A 19,514-nucleotide genomic window follows, 5' to 3' on the forward strand; every position below is an offset into this window, starting at 1 on the left:
ACATCCCTTCTCTATATATTCTTATGTTGCCATTGAATGTCTTTCCTACAAATCAAAAAGAAACCAACATAGCAGTTATTTTAGCAAAACAATTATGATCATTGTCGGTCATTGGTTCAAAAACCTTCATTACGTAGTAAGTGCAAACTTTACTGCCATAAATGACACCTCCCCACTCTACCTCAATCACCCACAACCCATCCATTTCAGTCTATGTAGTCTTATCCAATCACATTGGGTTATTAATAATCCCCCAATACATCATATAGATCCATTCTATCTCCCCTCCCCCAATTATGCTTTTTTCCTTGGGGGAAGTGATTCTTCTTACATTCCTCACATCATCTCTTCTACCTGTAGAATTACAGAATTTGTGCTTATTCTTTACCATTCCCCAAAGCCCAAATAAATGCCATTGTCTCTGTTAAGATTCCTTTCAGAATTGTTCCCTCCTTGCTGTCCATCCAGCTGTCTTGCACTTAGGACTTGTGCTGCACTTAGACCGGGATCTGTGTCTTCCCTTCTAGACTGTGTGCCTAAGAGCACTGTGCCTGATTCATCTAAATGCTATGCAAGAACCAAAGCAGAGTTTTCTGAAGCTTAAGTCCCCAGAGATGTATTCACTGAATTCAGTTCCCAAAATGAATCCATCTTGCCAGTGGCTTATCGGGTTTTATCTGTGGAAAACTTTTATTTAAAGATTATTTTTAGAGGAGTGTTAGCTTTGCAAAAATTGAGGGGAATGTACAGAGCAATTTCAAATATTCCCTGCACCCATATGCACCCCGTTGTCCACTATCAATATCCCCTAGTATAGTAGCATATTTGTTACAATTGGTCAACCTACATTAACATCCGAAATTCATGGTTTACATAAGGGTTCATTCTTGGTTTTGTACATTCTACGGATTTTAACAAATGTGTTATGGCACACAGCCACCATTACAATATCATACAGAGTAGTTTCACTGTCCTAAAAATTCTCTGCACTTTCTTTATTCTTCCAACTTTCTCCCCCAAACCCTGATCTTTCTACTGTTTCCATACTTATATTTTTTCAGAATGTCAGGTATTTGTTTCCTCCGTACCTTTTCATTTCTTTTTAATGTTGAATAATATTCCATTGCCTGGTTGTATCACAATTTATCCATCTGCCTACTTAAAGACATCCTGGTTGCTTCTAAGTTTTGCCAATTATGAATAATGCTGCTATATCTACCCATGAGTTGGTTCTCATGTGGAAATAAGTTTTCAACTTCTTTAGGTAAATAACCAGGAGCAAAATTGCTGGATTATAGGGTAAGAATATGTTGAGTTTTGTAAGGAACCAATAAACGCTCTTCCAAAGTGACTGTACCATTTTACATTCCCTCTAGCAAGGAATGTGAGTTCCTTTTGCTCCACATCCTTGTCAGCATTTGATGTCATCAGTGTTCTGGATTTTGATCATTCTTATAGTGGCGTCTCATTGTTGTTTTAATTTGCATTTCCCTGAGGACTTCTGATTTGGAGAATCTTTTTATATACTTATTTGACATTTGTATATCTTCTTCAGTGAGGTGTCTATTAAGGTCTTTGGTGCATTCTAATCATATTATTTGTTTCTTATTAACAAGTTTCATGAGTTCTTTACATATTTTGGACAACATTCCTTTATCAGATGTGCCTTTGGCAAATATTTCCTTTCAGCTTATAACTTGTTTTTTTTTTTTTTTTCATTCTTCAGACAGTATCTTTCAAAGAACAGAAGTTTTAAATTTTATTTTAAAGAATTAGACATTTTTATTTTTAGTTGTTGATCGACCTTTATTTTATTCATTTATTTATATGTGGTGCTGAGAATTGAACCCAGTGTCTCACACATGCGAGGCAAGTCCTCTACCACTGAGCCACAACCCCAGCCCAAGAAGTTTTAAATTTTAATGAAGTGAACTTTATCAATTCTTTCTTTCATGGATCATACATTTGTTGTTATATCTAAAAAGACATCATCAATCCCAGCATCATCTATGTAATCTGAAAGCTTTATAGTTTCATGTTTATGTTTAGGTCTGTGATCCATTTTGCGTCAATGTTTATGAAGGATGCAAGGTCTCCTGTGTCTAGATTCATTTGTTTGCATGTAGATGTCCAATTGTTCCAGCACCATTTGTTGAAATGACTCTCTTTTGTCAATTCTATTGCTTTTACTCTTTTTTGTAAAGATTAGTTGAAAATATATAGATATTCATATATATACAGATGAAGATATTAAATATATCTATTGAATATACATGCATATATAAAATATGTGTGTATATGGATATACATTTTATTCTTTTCCATTAATCTATTTGTCTATTCTCCTGCCAATACCATATGGTCTTAATGACTACAACCTTATAATAAGTCTTAAAGTCAATCCTCCAATTTAATTCTTCTCCTTCAATATTGTTTTGGTTATTCTGAGTCTTCTGCATCTCCATGTAAACTTTAAAACCACCACAATTTGCTGGCATATATATTGAAAATGCATCTAATTTATATATCAAATTGAAAGAACTAGAATCTAACAATATAGAATTTTACTAACCATGAACATGGAATATTTCTCCACTTATTTAGTTTTTCGATTTCCTTATAAAGATCTTGTACATACTTCGTTATACCTAGGTGTTTTATTTGGGGTGTCCATATGTAAATTGTATTATTTTTGTCTTAATGTATTTTCTGTTACTATAACAGAATATCTGAAACTTAGTTATTTCTAAAGAAAAAAGGTTTATTTAGCTCATAGTTCTGGAAGTCCATGAGCATGCTGATAGCATCTAGTGAGGGTCTGTTGCTGCTCCATGAAGGACAGAAAAACAGAGGGCAATTAGGCATGTGCAAAGATAGAGGGAGGGGGCAGAAAGAAGCTGACCTTCTTTATTACAAACTACTCTTGAAATAACCAACTCAGTCTCGTGAGAACTACATTTATCCTTTCATAAGGATGGATACCCCACATGACCTAATTACCTCTTGAAGGTGCACCCTCTCAATGCAATTGCATTAGGAATCAAATCTTACCAGAAACTTTGACAGGAACAATCACATGCAAATGACAGCAATTTAATTACAAACTCTAATTGTTCATTGCTGCTGTATAGGAAAATAATTCGCTTTTGCATATTAACCTTGTGAATTTACTAAAATTGCTTCATATTCAGGGTGCTTTGTTTTGCTTTAGCTTTGTTGTTGCTTCTTATCTATCTTTCCAGTTTCTGTATAGACAACCACATTATCTGCAAAGAGAGCTACTTCTTCCTTCATAATAAGTGTGTATGTGTGTGTGTGTGTTTGTGTTTACATTTAATTTCCTTATCTTATTACACTAGAAAAGGAGTGATGAGAGGGAACATCCTTGCCTTGTTCTTAATCCTAATTGGAAAGCTTCTAATTTTTCACAACTAAATATGATGTGAAAAACAGGTCATCTATGGATGTGTTTTATCCAATTGGGGAAGTTCCTCTCTATTTCTAGTTTGCAAAGAATTTTTATCATGAATATGAATTAGAAATCTAATACATATTTATGATATTCTACATCTATTGATATGATTGTGCGATCTTTTTTATATCTTAGCTTATTGGTGTGAATGAATTACTTTGATTTATTTTCAAATGTTGAGCCAGTTTTTCATACTTGGAACAAATCATACTTTATACATTGTTGGATTTGATTTACTATTTTGTTGAGTATTTTTTGCATATTTGTTCATTACAGTTATTGTTCTGTAATTCTCTTTTCTTGTAATTCCTTTGTCTAGTTTTACTATTAGAGTGGTGCTAGTTCCCAGAATGAATTAGGAAGTATTCCTTCTGCCTTTATATTCTGAAAGAAGTTGTGGAGAATTGGTGTAATTTCTTCTTTGAATGTTTGGTAGAATTTACTGCTTCCCTCATTGGTGCCTGGTGCTTTCTGTTTTAGAAGGTTATTAATGAATTATTGATTAAATTTATTTAACATATATATATATAGATCTATTTATATTTTCTATTCCTTTCTGTGTATTTTTTTCAGGTTGTATTTTTTTAAGAAATTAGTCTATTACAAAAAAGATCATCAAGTTGTGAGCATAAAATTCTTTGTAATATTTATTATCCTTTTAATGTTCTTGGGATATGTAGTGATGTTTCTTCTTTCATTTCTGTCCTCTTTGTTTCCTCAATTAGTTTGACTGAGGCTTCTAAATTTTATTACTCTTTTCAAGGAACCTCCTTTTGGGTTCATTAATTCCCTCTGCTCATTTCCTGTTTTCAATTTCATTGATTTCTGCTCTAATTTTCATTTTTATTTTCTACTGCTTACTTTGGATTTAAATTGCTCTTCTTTTTATAGTTTTAAAAAGTGGAAACTTGAATGATTGATTTTTAGATCTTTTTTTTTTTTTAATGGATGCATTCAATGCTATAAATTCCCCTCTAGGCATTCCCCTTCTGCACCCCACAATTTTTGGTAAGTTATGAATTAATTTAAAATAACTTGTAAATTTCACTTGATATTTGTTCTTTGACATGTGTTATTTAGAAGTGTATTATTTAATCTCCATATATTTGTTAACTTTCCATTACTGATGTATTGTTTTAGTTCTGTTTGCTAAGAGCATACATCATATAATTTCTATTGTCTTAACTTTACTTCAGGTTTGTTTTATGACCCAGAATGTGGTCTGTCTTGGTGAATGTTCCATGTGAGCTTGTTAAGAGAGTGTTTTGGGAGTTGGAGATATAACTCAGTGTTAGAGCACTTGCCTAGCATATGTGAAAACTTGGGTTCAATTCTCAGTACCATGAAAAAAGTATGTGTTTTTGTTGTTGCTGGTTGAAGTAGTCCATAGATATCAATTATACACAGTCCATTGAAGGTGTTGCAGCTCAACCATGTCCTAACTTATTTTCTGCTTGCTGGACCTATCCATTTCTGTTAGAGAGGTGTTGAAGTCTCCAACTATAATACTAAATATATCCACTTCTCCTTGCAGCTCTATTCATTTTTGTATTTTGAGACTGTGATGTTGGGTGCATACAGATTATTTAATTTTCTTGGAGAATTAACCCCTTTATTGCTATGTAATGTCCCTGTTTATCCCTAATAATTTTCCTTGCCTTGAAATATATTCTACCTCAAATTAATATAGTGACTCCTGCTTTCTTTGGATTAGTGTTTTCATGGTAGAGTCTTCTCTATACATTTACTTTTAATCTACATGCATTTTTATATGTAAAGTGAGTTTCTTGTAGACAACATATAATTGGGTCTTATGTTTTGATCCACTCTGACAATTTTGTCTTAATTTATACATTCAGGTAATTTACTTTCAAAGTGGTTATTGATATATTTAATATTTAATATTTGCCATACTCGTTACTGTTTTCTATTTACTGCTTTTTTCTGTGTTTTTATTTTTTCTTTTACCCTTTTCCACAATTTGTGCTTTTAATTAGTATCTTATGTAATTCCACGTTCTCTCCTTTCTTAGCATATTAATTGTACTTCTTCACTCTTTTCAGTGGCTGCCCTTTACAAGTCCAAGTGCACTTTCATTTAACACTGTACCACTTCACGGGTGGTGTGAGTACTTTATAACAACAAAAAAATTCCAGTTCCTTCCACTCGTCCCTTGTATGGTTGCTCTCATTCATTTCATTTATTTGTAAGAATAACTCAATGAATATATGTATCTATATAAAGATAAATGCATAACCATATATAATTGAATTCTTTATTGTTGTTATGATTTTGAACAAACTGTTATCTGTTAGGCTAATCAACAATAAGAAAAGTTAAGGGTTTTTTTTTTTTACTTTCATTTAGTTCTACAGTGTTCTTCTTTCTTTTATGTAAATCAGAGCTTCTAGTTTATATTTCTCTTCTAAGAAAATTCTTTTAAAGTTTATTGCAAGGCAAATTTACCAGCAACAAATTTTTAATTTATTTGTCTGGGAAAGTATTTATGTTCTATTTGTTTTTGAAGGAAAATTTCACGGGGTACAGATTTCCAGATTGGTAGGGGTTTTTTTTCTTCTCTCAATTTTAAATATATCACTCCACTTTCTTCCTGCTTTCATGGTTTCTGAGAAGTCTGATGTAATTCTTATCTTTGCTTCTCTATAGGGAAGGGTTTTTCCATCCTTTGGCTTCTTTCAGGATATATTTTTTTTCTTTGATGTTCTGTGTTTGAAAAATATAAAGCTAGATGTAGGTTCTCTTTATATCTGTCCTTCTTAGTGTTTCTGAGCTTTAGCATCTAACATTAATTTGGGGGCTATCTTTGTCATTATTAACGGATGCTTCAGAGATTTCTCCTCTTCCTACCTCTCTTTCTTCTCCTGGTATTCCCATTACCTATATGTTATACCTTCAATGTTGAGCCACATTTCTTTGACATTCTGTTCTTCTTTTTGCAGTCTCTGTTTTTCAATTTGGGAAGTCTACAGAGAATTCTTAAACTTTGAGATCCTTTAGTCAGCTGTGTCTAGTCCACTAGAATTTCATAAAAGGCATTCTTCATTTCTGTTAGTATTTCTGATCTCTAGCATTTCACTTTGACTCTTTCTTTGGAATTCTTACTTGCCCATATGTTCTTGCATGCTCTCTATTTTATCATGAGGGCCCTCAGCATATTAGTTGTGGTTTCTTTAAACACCCAGTCTGATAAGTCCAACACATCTGGTTCTGATGTTTGCTCTCTCTTCCATTTGTTTTGGCTTGTTTGTTTGTGTTTTTTTGTTGTTGTTATTTTTCCTTCAAGTATGCTTTGTAATTTTTCTTGTTTGCAGATAATAATGATGTAGTGGGTAAAGGTAAATGCTGTAAAGAGGCTTTTAGTAATTTGTTATGGTTTGGGGATAGGAGAAGTATTCTATAGTCCCATGATTATGTCTCAGTGAGCCTGTACCTCTGGACTGTGAATTTTATAAGAATTTATTGGGTTTTTTCCTATGCTTTTAGGTGGAATAGGAGGACAACAGTGGGCTAGGGTCAGGCATTTCTCTTTCCCAAGGTCAATTAGGCTCTGATAAAACCATGGAAGGTTAGGCTCTGATTATCTAGCTTCTCCTGAGTGTCCTGCTTTCTTTCTTTCTTCCTTCCTTCCTTCCTTCCTTCCTTCCTTCCTTCTTTCCTTCCTTCCTTTCTCTTTCTTTCTTTCATTCTTCATTTCTTTCTTTTCTTTCTTTCATTCATCCTTTCTTTTTTCAAAATGAACAATTTATTTGCCCATAAAAGATTTCCTAATTTTTTTATTGTTTGTTCTATTTAGTTATCCATGACAGCAGAATACATTTCGACTCATTGTACACAAATGGAGCACAACATTTCATTTGTCCGGTTGTGTACGATATAGAGTCACACCATTTGTGCAATCATACGTGTACATAGGGTAATGATGTTTGTCTCATTCCACCATCTATGTTTCAAAATGATTCCTTGACCTCCCCTCACCCAGACACCTGCGAAGATTTTTCTCTGATATTTATTGTCAGAACCTAGTCAAGTTCCCGGAGGTACAACTCACAAAAGTATAGGGGCCCCAGTCTGTCTGGGTTCCTCTGAAGTTTGTAGCTCTCCTATTTGTCCACTCTGAGCCTTCAGCAATTCACCCCTCCAGTTCAGGGCTTCCTGCCCCAGTAATTGTCCCCCAAGAGGTCTCTGTTCTGAGATGTCATGGTTCTGTGTGCGCCTGTCTGTCTCCACTTTGGAGGTCCGTAGTTAGCCCTGTGACCTTACTTCTTTTATGGATCTGAGTTCTGGAATAACATTTTCAGCTTCACCAAGCCTCCCAGGAGTAAAGTGTTTTATCACAAGTTTTGATAACAGTAAGAATTCTAGGTATCAGGCAGGTCATTTAGAGGGGCAAGTATCTACTGCCCCTCAAATTTCACCACCCATTCCCTCCCTGACTTACTAGAAAATGAGATTATTTAGGACAAACCTAAGCAGCACTGTTCTTTCAGCATACTGTTCAAGGGAGGATAGAAAGAAAAGAACTGCACCAATATAAAATGACTATTTCATGATTGTTTATTCAGTATGTGGTGAAGTGGTTAAGGAATTTTCACACACACACACACACACACACAGAGTTGATCTGTGCCAACTATTTGAACTGTGTCAAAATTCTGTAAATATAATTTAGCTCCAAGTAAATTCAGAATGCCAAAGGATAATTATGAATGTGACAAATCAGTGGATCCAGTTCAAAAGGTGAAAGAACGTTCGAACTAGAAGGGATCACACAGGTCATTTAGTCTAACCCTTCGACTCCTATGTGGAGAAACTAGGGTACAGATAGATCATCACCTACCCGAGTGTACACAGTCCCCTAAGGGAACTCAGGCCACAGGACTCCCAGTGCTTGATAAGAGGATGACTTACAAAGTCACATGAGCCCAGAGTAAACAATGAGAAAGTCAAGTTTACAAAATCCATCCCCATTACCCTGGGAGCAGACTCTGACCTGTGATATTAGTCAGAATTCCATTGTTGCGACAAAATACCTGACATATAAGAAATTTTTTCAGAGATTTCAGGCCATGGTCAGCTGATTGTGCTGCTTTTGTGCCTGTGGCAAGGTAGACTATCATGGCAGGAAGTGTGTGGTAGAGCAAAACTAGTTAACTCATGGTGGCCAGGAAGCAAACAGAGAGAAGGAAGGGCAGGGTCCCAGGATCCCCTTCTAGGAATGTCCCCAGTGAACCAACCTCCTTCTACCGCCTCTCAGTAGTGCCACAATCAAACCCTTAAACATGAGCCAAACCATAACACCTTCTTAGGAAGCTGGAGTCTTGAAGGGCAAACTAAGCTGACTATATCAGGTCCCCCACGCTCACTTGTAGAGGGGAGGTGAGTGGGGAGGAGTGAGGAAAACAGGGACTGCCATGGGAGTAAACACAAGCGGAGGAAAGATAGAGAAAGGGAGCAGGCGGGCGATGAGGAGAAGAAAGAGAAGCCAAAAAGGATGGGTAAAATTCAATTCCGTTTGACTCTGCCCATAGTTCATGGGGCTTGTTGTACTCATTTATTTATTCATTGCTCAGCACATATTTACAAAGAGTTACTCTTTATTAGGCTTCAATTCAGCAGAAAGTTCCTAGTCATAGTTTAGTACAGACTCTCCAGTGCTGGAGATTTCACCTTGTCCAGCTGCTCAAAGCAGAGGCCAGACCTTTTCTACACACTAACCCTGCAAGAAAGAAGTTTGCTTTCCATGCTAAGCATTAGTCTCTCTGTGAAATGAAGTCATTCAGCAGTGTGCCTTACCGGCTCCCACCATTTCTGTCTTCCACTTTCTCTCCAGGCGAGTCAGCCCCAGGTTATTGGGTTCTGCAGTCTCTGGAATCCAGGCCAAGCGAAAAGCCTGAATCCAAAGGAGATAATCGTCAGATGGTGCAGACTCTATACCAGGGATCATGAGCTCCTTTCTCCCTCTGGCTAGGCCCCAACCTTCAAGTCTCAAACATTCACATGGCACAGGTTTGCATATTCCCATGCCAGTCTAACATGTTTGACTCCTGCTGAACTTTGGGGACAGAGTGATCTTTTCACACCACAAAACAACCCAGCCCTTTAAGAAGGACATGGGACTAAAACAATAGCCTCTACTTTATATTGTCACTATCACAAGACCAGCAATGCAAACATTCCATCATTCAAGACAAGGAAGATTGGAGTTCCCTCCAAAAGGAAGTTACCATGGAATTCATCCACCAGACATATATATGTTAACAAATAACCAACTCAGCCCAAACCTCCCACTTAGACTCTCTTCAGAGGTCTCCTGGAATAAAAAGATCCAAAATCACGATTTGGGAATCTTATTTTTGCTTTTGTTCCATCTTCCCATAGCAAAATTTTAATGCATTAATTTAACTTTCTCCTTGATAAGGCTTCTTCTGAGTCAGGCTTTCCCAATTCTCCTCCTTGAAACCTAAAAGAAAACAACTAGAATTCAGATAGTTCTGGAACAACAGTTTTCAGAGCACATGAAGGCAACATTATGGATTACCTATGGACAAAAGCAAAGTGAATAAATACAATAAAAACAAATAAATTAACAATCCTGGGCTGGCTGCCCCTTGCAGAATTCTGGAACTCTACCCCTTTTGAATAACGTTCCCACCAATGTAAACTCATTCTCCATTCTTTCCAAGGACTCCTCTGGGCAACATTCCCATTTCTTCTTCTTGGCATTTCCTAGTGACCCTCCCTAGCCTCCCAGGTCTGAGCATACCTTTGGCTGACACCCAGCCCAGATTGCTAAGAAAGGAATTCTGTCACCAGGAAACCGTCATCCAAGGACTTGGCTTACAAACCAGTGCTCTCAGGGCTCCTTCAAATTCTCATGAGGGTGTACCATGGTAACCTTCCTAGGAGAAGCTTTTAAAGTACCTATTATTTAACTTTAAAGAAGGCCTCAGTTGGCGAGGCATGCATCATCACCACTAATATTGCAGGTTGAAACATCGATTTCACTTCAGCTCCTCCAGTATGAACAGGCAGAATCAAAAAGCAACAACAAAAAAAATTGGCCACTCCTTTTATCAGAGACAGAAATATGTAAAGCACAAGGATGCAGAGTTGATCCTGGCTCATTCAATTCACAGCTGTGACCTTGGCAAGTTACTTTATCCCACTGGGCCTTCCTTCTCTAACCTCTACAATGTGGGGAAAATAATAGTGTGATCCTCTTGGGACTCTTATCAGGATTAATCGAGTTAGCACATGGGATGGTTTAGAAAGGTACCGAGCACAGAACATTCGCTCAGGAAACACAGCTATCGCTGTTATTCCTGGGAGGATCCTAAAGAAAAGAAAAATACGAATGATAATGTTATAAGTGGGATTCATCCAGACGTAGAGAGAAAAGAATTATCTGGAAAATTCAGGACAAAAGGCATTTTGGAGGAAAAGGTATAAATGGGGTGGGGAGCTTTCTTCACTTACCCAGAGAGGTGGACTACAGTTTTCCAGCTCCTAAGACACCTGCTGCCTGGGACTGACTGGTTGAAATCCCAGAAGGGGCAGATGCAGGGGTCTTGGGCAGCAGCCCTTATTTCAGCTGACCACTTTCAAGTGACTTTGCAAGGTGAGAGGAGGAGAGAGGTGAGGAGTATGTCTGGTTTTTTGCATCTGTTCTTAATGCTCCCTCTTCCACAAAGAAGGGAAACTGTGACAGGGTGTTGTTGCTCTTTGAGTCACCTTGGCGACCTGAATTCCTTGACTCTTCCAGGAAATGCTAAACAAAATAAATTTACTGAGCTGGCACTCTTTTTACTTTTGCTTCTTCAATGGCTGGCTGGTGCTTTTCAAGAAAAGTGTCTCCTATTGCTTAAAATGTATTTCAGACACCTACAACATGTATTTAGTAACATCAAGTGAAAGAATCTTAGAAGAGTTGATAAAGCAAGCATGAAAACCCAGCTGTGTTCAGTGTAGAGACTTCTGATGACAGGTACACCATGGAACATAAATAGTTGGTCAAATTTACTTAAAAGTCCTTGTAGGAAAAGGAAAAATGGAGGGAAGAGAATAGGAGGGAAGATGAGAGGAAGGGAAGTCTGTAGGCCAGGACCACTTTATGGGTACATGACCAATGCACAGGTAGAGGGCCCAGTGCTCAGAAGAGAACCCTGTGCTCAGGGTACAGTGCACGGTCCTCACTGGAAATCCTCGATTAATTTTGTAAAAATCCAATAGGACAAAATCTAATAGGACCTGAGACAGAGTCTCAGTGCCCTGCTCCTTGGTTCCCACCCAGCAGCTGCTACTGCCCTCTGCCCCCGGCAGGGACCTGGTCACAAACCCAGAGAGGGCCAGGCTTGATCATGTGCCCAGGCACAAGGCAGTGTCAGGCACCCTCAAGGTCTGCATTCACAGTAAGAATTCCTAGCACAAGGGATGCCACCTTAAACAGTAACAAGTCAAGAGAGACACAGTGGTTGAAAGGAACTAGCTTTTTCTCTGCATCATTGGGCCACTGATTGGCGCTCACCTTTTTTTTTTTTTTTTTTACATTAAATTAATAGCCAGGCCCAGTGGCATATGCCTGTAACTACTTAGGAGGCTGAGATGGGAAGATTACTTGAGACTAGGAGTTCAAGACCAGCCTGGACCACAGAGTAAGACCCCATCTCAAAATTAACTAACTTAATTAAATCAACTCTACCAGTTTCTTAGCAGTAAACCTCTACAGAAAAACAGTGAAAGCAAATGAACGGACCTAATGAACAACTTGTTATCTAAGTGACCCATCCATCAAGCTAGTTCTGATGTTAGTCATTTATACCCATATTGAAGTCCATCTTTAGATCACTAATTATAGAAGACAATTTAGTTCTTATGGGAGACAAAAAAAAAAAAAAAAAAAAAAAAAAAAGCCTGAAAAAATTGAGACAAGTGGAAATTAGCTGGAGATATTAAATAAAAATTGTAGGAAGCCATTGTTTTGAAATAGGTTCCCATACTGAGCCCCAACAAAACAGACTAAAAATCAAAATGGCATCAGCCATTCTTAAAATCCATCACATCAAAGCAAAATTATTATCTTTCTTTCAGCAAAAGTAGGAGAAATAACAGTCATATTTCCTAAACAGACCAACCATCATGACAAGAAGTTCCCTCTTCTTTAATTCTTATATCCTTTTTTTTTAGATACTCAGCTGTTCACAGCATCTGTATTCACTAATTCTTATATTCTTTTAATCCTTAGAAAAAGTAATCTGAAATCTTCTAGTATTAATCAGTTGTATTTCTACTGTTCTGTCTCCATTCTGCCTTACAAGGAAAGTAACTTTGAAATGACCAATTTTCTTTTTGATCCCTGTTTTTGTTTGTTTGTTTGTTTTCAGCCCTTTTCTCCCAATAAAAGCAAACTCCTTTGTTTAGCCCATTGGGGCATATACTCTAATATCATAGAATGAAGCATTTCCTGGTTTTAGAATAAAAAATAAAAGAATTAAAATCTTTAAATTTAGTAAATTTGTCCTTCAAGATATCATTTGCGTATAATATATTTTCCTTCTATTTTTTTCTTTCCTCTCCATGGTTTGTTTTTGTTGTTGTTGTTTTACTTTGTATTTTTATACTAACAGGGATACACAGCACAGGATTGTTCACATGGGCTTTCTCTGACTCTGCTTTTCAGAGTGGAAACAGAATCCTGTGTTCCATCATTCTGAGCCACCATCAGGGTCCTTCCATAATTAACTACGACGATGAGAGCGGGAAGACGTGTGTGCACATTGCGGCAGCTGCAGGCTTCAGTGACATTATTAACGAACTGGCAAGAGTCCCCGAGTGTAACCTGCAAGCTCTGGATGTGGATGACAGGTATCCATGGCAACACAGAAAGTGCTGGGAACAATCAGACATCTTCCCTGAATGCAAATCATAAAATAAAGATATTCAAGGAGTTATCCTATATGACTACATCCTTCTTGCCTGTAATACACATATGTCTGTGACAATAAAATTTGCTCTATTTTAGTAAGAGAAGGAAAAATTATTGTTGTGGAGAGAAATACTATGACTAGGTATTGTCAGATTTTCCACTTTTCGCTAAATGTTTTCATTGTTCTCAGAAGGTTTTCTGTAGATCGGTTTCCTGTTCTATGCCCTTTTGTCAACTGTAAGTTTTATTTTGTTCATTCCTGAATTATATCATAATATCAACCATTTTTTGTTACCCAGAGATGAGCATAAGTGAAGCTTTGTATTCAGAACTAGTGGGCTTCTAGAACTGGAGGGACTGTCTCAGGTTTTGTTCAATCATTGAAATGTATTGTCTGGAAAGGAAACTGGGTCCAGGAAGGTAAAAAGACTTATCTCAGAGCTAGTGAGCAACTCAATGAATATTTGTAACTCCGTCTTCCAGATTTAGAGCTTTTTACCTACTCTCTCTTAACTTTTGTTTTCCTTAGGCATTGAGTTGATGAACATGTAAGAAAAATATAACAACAAACAAGACTATTGAATATAAATAGAAGTTTTGCACACTTTTTTTTTTTTTACTCTCTTCTACTGAAGTGCAGAATTAGTCACCCACTTATCATGATGTTAGATGTCCCAAGAAAGCACTTCCCCTCACACCAGAAATTCTTATAACAGGGAAAGAATTTTGGGGTTCCACATAGCTCTCAGAAGCTAGAAGTGGTTGACATGATGATTTTGATTAAAATGAAGAAACAAAGAATTGAAAACAGACATTTTTCCTAAGAGCAGGTGTTGACCCTGAACAGATTTAAAAAAAAAAAAAAAGTGGAGGGATGTTAGTTGTGTAGGGGAAAAAGTGAATGATCCATAAGTAAAATAAAGGAACAAATTTCAGAAAGGAGGGATGAAGGGAAGTTTTCCCATTTAAAAATACTCCTAGAACCATCTCTGAACTATTTCCCCTTTTGAAGTACTAGGCAATTAGCAAAGAAAATCCAGTTCCCTGGGCCTCAGGGAAAAAAGTAAACCAAGTGGGAGTAGGGGAGGGGGCAGTAGAGAAACAGGACAAAAGGTCCAAGGGAAACTTAAGGCAAATTCAAAGGAAGGACAGTCCCAAGGAGAGTCCAGTTTTTCTGCTTCGAAGCTCAATTTAGATACCTTGGGCTCAAATCAAATCATTCGACGCCTCCATTTTGTTTTGTGGTTATTGTTACTGCAAGTGCAAAGGTGCCTCATGCTGAGACTAGAAGCTTCTGTGAGAGGTCGAAGTTTTAAAATTTTTCAGTCTTCAGCATTTTAAATATTTATCATCATCGTGATTTCCCTTTCCTTCTCTTTCCTAATGAAAATTTTCCAAAACGAAAATTTTTGTGGAAAGGGAGGAAAAATAAAGCAGTGATCAAAAACAAAACAAAACAAAACAAAAAAAAGGAAAAATGTGGAGAATTAGTCCTCCTCAATATTTACTTCCTAAATCTACGATATTTAAGACATTGTGGTACTGACCTAAGATTAATGGCACAGAAGCATAATCCATAACCAGTCTATGTATTTTATTTTATTTTTTCAGTCCACGTATTTTAAATGCCCCAAATTCATCAATCTGTGAGGTCACGATTTCTTTCATAAGGAACTCATTGTCTTTAAGAAGGACATTCTTCTACCAAGTTCTCCTCCTTGCTATGCATTCTCTGGGGAATGTTCACATATTCCATAAGCCATCCCTTGGCCATTGGTATACCAACCAATGCTGCATCCTTACACTCATCATCTCCTGAGACCACCGCATCAGTCCACTGCTTTCTCTGTTGAATTTCTTCTAGATCATGGGCCGTAATCTTCAGTTCCCACTATGATAGCTGAAATAGTGTGTTATATTTGCAGGACTCTCCTGAAGCTTAGAGATAAGAAAGGAACTATAGCTTAGATCATTTGAAATCAGGTGCTACATATTTGCCACAAAGACCCTTGGTATTTTAATCGGAAGTTTTCTGTATGTTTCCATCATTTCTCATCAAAACAAGGTTAGTTTTCCACCCTATTCTTCTGGATCACTTCAATGGGAATGATCAGAGGAATTAAAACAGTCCTGTCTTAGAAATTGTTGTAAGGAATATTTCACAAAACTTCCAAGTGAATTGTCACATGTTGGTAAGCCTGAACAGATCAATGACCAACTCTTCAACTACTGAATTTATTGACAATATATTCTTTAAATAGGAGTTGCCTCATATTGTTTTAGAATAAATATTGTCTGGAGACCTCTCATGCGTAGAATGGAACAAATCACATCTGCCACATTCAAAGACACTACGTGATTGATCACTGAATTGCAAATAATATGTGGCCCTATTAGGTGTTATAAAATTGCTGCTATAGCATAATAAGAAGGGGGCTGTCTGACCGAGAGCACAATCTATTTTGGGGAACCATGGGGCCACCCTGTATACATGGATGCTCTCCAAATATTCTAGTCCAGGCCCCTTCACAGATACCCAGCCCTGAGTACTGTTCTGCCCAGCGAGCAGTCTAATATTACCCTCCATGCCTGAGCGATCGCTTGGATCTCTCAGGAACACCCTTCCACCCAGGGCTTGGATCTTAGCCCAAGGCCAAGGAGAGGCCTCCCACGTCCTCCTTTCCTGCCTCGGGACTGGCCCGTTTCCAGAGTGACTGACAGGAGGGATAACCATTCTCTTTGTGGGAGACCCCATTCATAAGGATGTCATCTTGCCCTTTGCCTCTCCCCACCCTACTCCCCAGAAAAAAAAAAAAAAAAAATCAGAGCATGCTGGTATGACATCAGCCAAAACGGTTTACTCAATCTTGAACAAACCAAGTACAGAACTGAATGTCCAGCCCCTTCGCACAGTAATTTTCAGGATGGCCTAATGACTAAGGTCATTCATCCTCTGCCATCTCCAGGATCTCCTCTGATCTCCTGGTGGCAACTTCCAAGCAATTGCAGGTTCATAGTTTCCAAGATAATAACCTATAGGTACAGAGTATCATAAAACCACACTTAAGAAAGAAACATTACTTCAGAGTAAATATAATCTGCAGAGAAGCAACTGTCTTCCAGCAGGTTGATTTCTATATGCTTCAGTTAAGCCATAGCCTCTCAAACTTCTGTTTTAGATAAAAGCATTTGCTATACATTGGAAACACTTAAAAACTCCCTGGGATAGGTACCAAATCAAATAGTCCAAATTCTCATGTCTACCTACAGAGTTTTTTTAAAAATTAGTCTAATATTATCCAGAATTATTGTGTCATTAGTATAAAACAAAAAGCACTTCCCTTTATTGACCATTTTTATCGAGCTCCTAAATATGACAGGCACTGTGCTAGGTGCTGGAAGTAACACAATGTGAAATGCTCCCATTTTCTTCCCATTTGGAGTTTATAATGTATATAGGAGGAAAGGGTGATCAGAGTGTGGTGGCTCAGGTCTGCAATCCCAGCAACTATGGAGGCTGAGGGAGGAGGATCTCAAGTTCAAGGACAGTCTCAGCAATTTGGTGAAGCCCCAAGCAACTTAGTGAGATCCTGTCTCAAAATTAAAAATAAACAGAGCTGAGGATGGAATGTAGCTGAGTAATGGAATACCCCTGGTTCAGTCCCAGTAATCTCCGCCACCAAAAAAAAGGGAAAGGATTGTTTACTATGTCAAGTATTAATGTTACGTTACAACCCAGATGTTTTCAAATTATACTGATTGTTATCGTCTATAAATTAACCTAATTTCTGGTTTTCAATCATCTCAGTAGAGTAGTGGTAAACCCAATTCACCTCCATCTTTTTCAAGTGCCCGTTTTTCCCTTGTTGTGCCATGGTTCTGGAATTTTCTAGAGTACCAAGATGTGCAGTAACAGAGGTGGAAGGTGGCTCCCTCATCTTTTGTCCTTGTCCTTTTAGGTCTGATAACATTCAAGCACATGTTTCCAAGCTGTGCTTAACAGTACAGTGACCTTGGGCTGCCAAGACACACTCCACGGTCATGCCAGGCCCTCCTCCCAGTGGTTCCACCAAGAAAACAACATTCTGGCCCCAGTTGCCCTGGAGTCTGAAAGTCCTTCATGTTCTTCTCACCAGCTGAGGGGGGTTCTCTTTCCAACCATCTCTCTTTCTATGTTCAGTCAAATATTTTTTCTTTGCTGCAGGTCTGCTCTTAATTTTGAATTTGGCTTTTGGAAACAGACATTACTCCCCTTATCTACCCAACCACATCCCTCCCCTGAGGTTGAAAACAAAGTCAATCATCCCCCTAAAAAAGAGAAGGAGAAAAAAAATATGTATACCGGGCAGTATCTCAAATAAGCTACCACCTCATTAATAAGTAGTGTTCAGAAAAGAGGGCCATGTGCTGGAAAAAGAGTTTGGCCCCATACCTCACTGCACAGACCAAAATATGCATATGAAGCACATACTTTTTATTTTTAATCCAAATATATTCAGAAAAAAATCTGCTTTTCTTATCTCCATCCAGAAAAAATTTACTCTTTTTTTAATGTGTGAATTTACACACTTTAACATGAATAGATTCATGTAACTACCACAAATTTCAAACCAATTCCATCAATTCCAAAATAAACTCATGTTGATGACTATAAAAGTTGTCGTTTTATAAAGTTAGTTCCTCTCCCATCCTAAGCCCTGGCAACCACTGATGAGTTCTCTGCCCTATAGATTTGTCTTTCCCAGAATGCCATGTATATGGAAGTACAGGTAACATATTCCTTGACCAAAATGCTTAGGATCAGAAGTGTTTCAGATTTCTGATTTTTTTTTTTTAAATTTTGGAATACTTGCCTATATATAATATCTTGGGGTGGGATTCAAGTCTAAGCACAAAATTGTTTATATTTATTTATTTATTTACTTGGTACTAGGGATTGATCCCCTGGGTGCTTAACCACTGAGCCACATCCCCAGCAACTTTTTTTTTTTTTTTTTTTTTTTTTTTTAAGACAAGTTCTCACTAAGTTGCTTAGGGAGTTGCTTAGGGCCTCGTTAGTTGCTGAGGCTGGCTGAACTTGTGATCCTGCTGCCTCAGGCTTCCAAGCCTTTGGGATTACAGGCATATACCATTCTACCCAGCTAAATTTGTTTATATTTATACACACAGGCTGAAAGTAATTTTATTGCACCTGCATTATGACCATGACCTTTCATATGGAGTCAGGTGTGTAATTGTCCATTTGGGGCATCATAATGGTGCTCCAAAAATTTCATATTTTGAAGCATTTCAGATTTCAGATTTTTGAATTAAGGACGCTCGACCTGTATACACTATTTAACTTTTATGATTAACTTAGGTTACCTAGCAGAATGCATTAAAATTCATCCATATTGTTGCACCTATCAGTAGTGTGTTCTTTCTTCTCACAGAGCAGTATTCCACTGTATAACTGAACCGCATTTTGTTTATCCATGGAGGATACCGTCCTCTTGAAGGACCTTGAAGGACATTGGGTTGTTTCCAGCTTTTGACAATTAGGATAAAGATGCTATAAACACTGAGATTTTTTTTTTTTTTTTTTTTTTTTTTTTGACTAGTGTAAGTTTGTTTTTTTTGTTTTGTTTTTTTTTTTTTTTTTTTTTTTGGGGGGGGGTTTGATCATCTTTTAATTCTCCCCTCCCATAACCAGTAAAAAAAAAAAAAAACACAGAAAAATACAATCAACTCAGGTACAAGGATTCCATTTTTAAAAATCAGAGTGCAAAGATAGCCACGGCCACTGCCCAGGTTTAACTTACATATTTACAGTGTGCGTGGTGGCAAGGCCACAGAGGCGGGTTTGAAGGCAGAATTACAAAATATACAAAGATGGTCTTTTGTGCTTTACATCTTAGAATCCTGCCTCATTTCCAAATGAGACACTATAAAACACAAATCATAGACTATTCACTATATAACTTATGAAAAATGCTGTACAGTTGCGTGACTATAAATATAGAGAATAAATGGCTCTTTTTGGGAATCGTTATCTACATGGGGGAAGGTCAGAGAGGACTCAGCTTGGTACCCCAACCTGTCAAGATAGGGAGGCTGGGA

At 37.4% G+C, this 19,514-nt stretch overlaps 1 protein-coding gene across 3 annotated transcripts in view; it reads left to right on the forward strand.

Annotated features, from left to right (window-relative positions):
- Nucleotides 1–19,514, forward strand: part of ANKRD55 (ankyrin repeat domain 55) — a 103,456-nt gene that overhangs the window by 64,424 nt on the left and 19,518 nt on the right. For all 3 annotated transcript variants that reach the window (XM_079145265.1, XM_079145266.1, XM_079145267.1), the window contains exon 8: nt 13,170–13,354. In XM_079145265.1, coding sequence (XP_079001391.1) covers nt 13,170–13,354 — 185 coding nt within the window. The remainder of the gene's footprint in view (nt 1–13,169; nt 13,355–19,514) is intronic.

This window comes from Sciurus vulgaris (assembly GCF_902686455.1).
Source record: "Sciurus vulgaris genome assembly, chromosome: 6".
Lineage (NCBI taxonomy): Eukaryota > Metazoa > Chordata > Mammalia > Rodentia > Sciuridae > Sciurus > Sciurus vulgaris.